At 49.6% G+C, this 3,219-nt stretch overlaps 1 protein-coding gene across 1 annotated transcript in view; it reads right to left on the bottom strand.

Moving 5' to 3' along the window:
- Positions 1–558, bottom strand: part of LOC107307707 (olfactory receptor 14C36-like) — a 20,223-nt gene extending 19,665 nt beyond the window's left edge. The window contains exon 1 of the mRNA XM_032441933.1: positions 1–558. This exon is cut by the window's left edge and continues 1 nt beyond it. Coding sequence (XP_032297824.1) covers positions 1–558 — 558 coding nt within the window.
- Positions 559–3,219: the final 2,661 nt, after the last annotated feature.

Here is a 3,219-nt window from a genome sequence, read left to right as displayed (position 1 = left end):
GGAGAGTTTGAGGATCTGGGGGATTTCACAGAAAAACTGGTTCACAACATTGCCTTGGCAGAGAGGCAGTGAAAACGTGCTGGCAGTGTGCAGCAGGGAATTGAGAACCCCAGTTCCCCAGGCAGCTGCTGCCATGGTGGCACAAGCTCTGCTGTCCATTAAGATCCTGTAGTGTAGGGGCTTGCAGATGGCAACGTAGCGGTCATAGGACATGACAGTGAGAAGGGAACACTCTGCTGAGACAAAGAAGACAAAGAAAAAGATCTGTGCAGCACATCCTGCATAGGAGATGGCTCTGGTGTCCCAGAGGGCGTTGGCCATGGCTTTGGGGAGAGTGGTGGAGATGTAGCTCAGGTCGAGGAGGGCCAGGTTGAGGAGGAAGAAGTACATGGGGGTGTGCAGGCGCTGGTCACAGGCTACGGCTGTGCTGATGAGGCCATTGCCCAGGAGGGTAGCCAAGTAGATGCCCAACAAGAGCCAGAAATGCAGGAGCTGCAGCTCTATTATGTCTCCCGAAGGCAGAAGGAGGAACTCGCTGATGGAGCTGCTGTTGGGCATCTGCTGTTGTTGGGCTTGGAGTCCTGTTCAGAGTGCAGAAGATAATGATGTGTCCAGACGATTCTCAGAGACACTCCTTCTGCTATACTATAACTTTCCTTTCTCTTTGGAAAATGATCATATAACTCCAGAAATTTAATTTATATTCATTTATATGAACCATACCTTAAAGAGTAGAATATTAGGAAAGTCTTACTTTCTTCTCATTTCCTAATCATATCCCATACTCATGGATATTTTCCTCTTTATTGCAGCTGCTCTTAGAGACCACAGCCCAAGCATCTCTGCACTTGAAATCGTCTAAGACAAATCTGCCTGTTTGCAGGACATATGAACTACTAATGCCTGCAGAAAAAATCTATCTGAGTGACTGTCCACAAAATAACCAATGCATGGGGAGCTCCCAAACCGGGGTAGTCTCAGAGCTGTGTTCAAAGTTGAGAGCCCCTATTAGATTTCTGCCCCTAATCCTCTTCCCTTCACTCAAAACAGGAAATGGAAAATCCTTGCCTTGGCTTTCCTCTTGCAAAGTACCCTTACAAACACTCAGTTCTGCAGTGGAGCTGTGATCCCCCTGCCCCAGGCAGCAGTTGTGGAAGCACAAGCCCTGCTGGGGGGCTCCTTCCCCCCACATGTCTCCCCATAACACGCTGGGCAGCTCCCCGGGCAGGCTGAGTGCTGAGCTTGGCAGGCAGCAGAGTCCCATACCCGGCACACAGCCCCTGGGGCACAGCAGGGACCCTGCTCTGCAGGACAGCCCTGGGCACCTGCCTGCAGCCCCAGCTGCACAGCCTGCAGCCGTTATGGGAAATGCAGCTCTCAGGGCTGTGCTTTCATAGTGCAGCAGAGAAACCCTCACCTAAAGCAGAAATCTTTTTCCACGGGAAAGAAACATGCAATGCCTGCAGACAGATCTGCTATGTGATGTCTCAGTTTTAATTAACCCTATAGGAACAGCAGCTGCATGGTCTGCAGTGAGCCTTACCGTGTCATTGCATGAGAGCAATGCTCCTGTCGCAAGCTCACAGTCTGCTCACACTGTACTCATCCTGTAAGCTCTCTCCTTTTACTCTCCTCTCCTTCTTTCAGCTGCATGCTGTGCTGTGCACAAGAGCTCCTCCTGGGCGCAGCTGTCTCTCTGCAGGGCTGCCCACTTCTATGAGCTCCCTGTGTCCCATGAGCCTTGCCCAGCTCAGCAGCAGAGGATGTCATTGTTATCCTTCCCACTCGTTTCCCCTGAGATGTCCCTGGGTCCTCATGGTCAACAGCTCCTGAAAGACAACGGCATCACGACTGTACTTTGAAACCTATTGAACTAAACACCAGATTTCAATTCCAGATATGTGATGAAACCTCCCAGGGAGTGTTTGCTGAAGCAAAAAGGGCAAGGGAATCATAGAATCATAGAATCACTAAGGTTNCCGTGAAAAAGATAACAGTTGTGGATGCTGTTCTTGGTCACGATAATGTCTGTCCCTGTTCTGAATGATAGGATGACAGAATGATAGGATGGCTTGGGCTGGAAGGGACGTCAAGGATCATCAAGTTCCAACCCCATTGCCATAGGCAGGGCCACCAACCTCCAGATCTGGCACTAGACCAGGTTGCCCAGAGCCCTTCCAAAATGGTTTTGAACATCTCTGAGGATGGAGCATCCACAGCCTCTCTGGGCAGCCTGTCCCAGCATCTCCACCACTCTACTTGTAAAGAACTTCCCCCTGACGTCCAATGTAAACTTTGCCTCCTTGAGATTTGTCTAGGGGTTATCCCTGGATGTCAGTCTGGAACAGGGGGGCAAAGACACCTGGAAAAGAAAAAAAAAGGAGAGACAAAGGAATGAAGGAAAAGAAAGGAAAGGGTTTGCCCCATGACCCGTCCAGCCCTGGACCCCACGCACCAGGAAAGGGAGAAGGACAGAGAGCAAAAAGAACATTTTAACAAAGAGAAAACACAATGGCAACAATCTGATGTTACATTATTAAATGTAAGCAAATCAGATAAAATGAGAGAGACAGGAGTACACCAAATAGTGCAATGGAGGCTCGTGTTTTCCTCTGCTGAGAGCTGAGATGGCCAAAGGCAAAGAGACATTGGGATCTAGTCCTAAGTCAGACCTCACTTCCTCTTTGCACCAAGTCCTCTGGAGATGCTGCCCTTCCTCTACCCTCTGGGAACCCTAAATGCCCAAAACGGTGGTAACATGGAAGCAAAATGTGAACTCTATAACTCCCACTGTTCTGCATGATGTTGTTATGTGGAATACTGCTGGCAAAAATCACAAACCCACAACACAAAGCTCATCCATTTAGTCACCTGAGTAACTCTGCTTGCTCCATGGAGATGTGAAAAAAAACAATTTGAGATGCCCTAATTGCTGGGATCTGTTGTCATAAGGATGGCCAAGAATACCTCTTGCCCCTCTCTGGACCTCAGATTGTACTCAGAAAGGAGGTGTCTATCTCAGGGATTTCCCACATGGTTTACAAACACTGGCAAACATCCAGGAGCACCCCAGGCACCTTGGGCATCACCCAGTGTCCGTGTGTGTGAGCAACTGCCTCCCTGCTGAAGGTCTGAGGACTCAGAGCAGGAGCTCACACGCAGGCAACTCCTTGTGCTCATCTGAACTGAACCAGAGGAATCCCAGCTCCTGTGGGTCCA

Source organism: Coturnix japonica, unplaced genomic scaffold (genome assembly GCF_001577835.2).
Source record: "Coturnix japonica isolate 7356 unplaced genomic scaffold, Coturnix japonica 2.1 chrUnrandom795, whole genome shotgun sequence".
Taxonomy (NCBI): domain Eukaryota; kingdom Metazoa; phylum Chordata; class Aves; order Galliformes; family Phasianidae; genus Coturnix; species Coturnix japonica.
The sequence above is the reverse complement of the archived record's forward strand: the minus strand, read 5'-3'. Positions and strand labels throughout refer to the sequence as shown.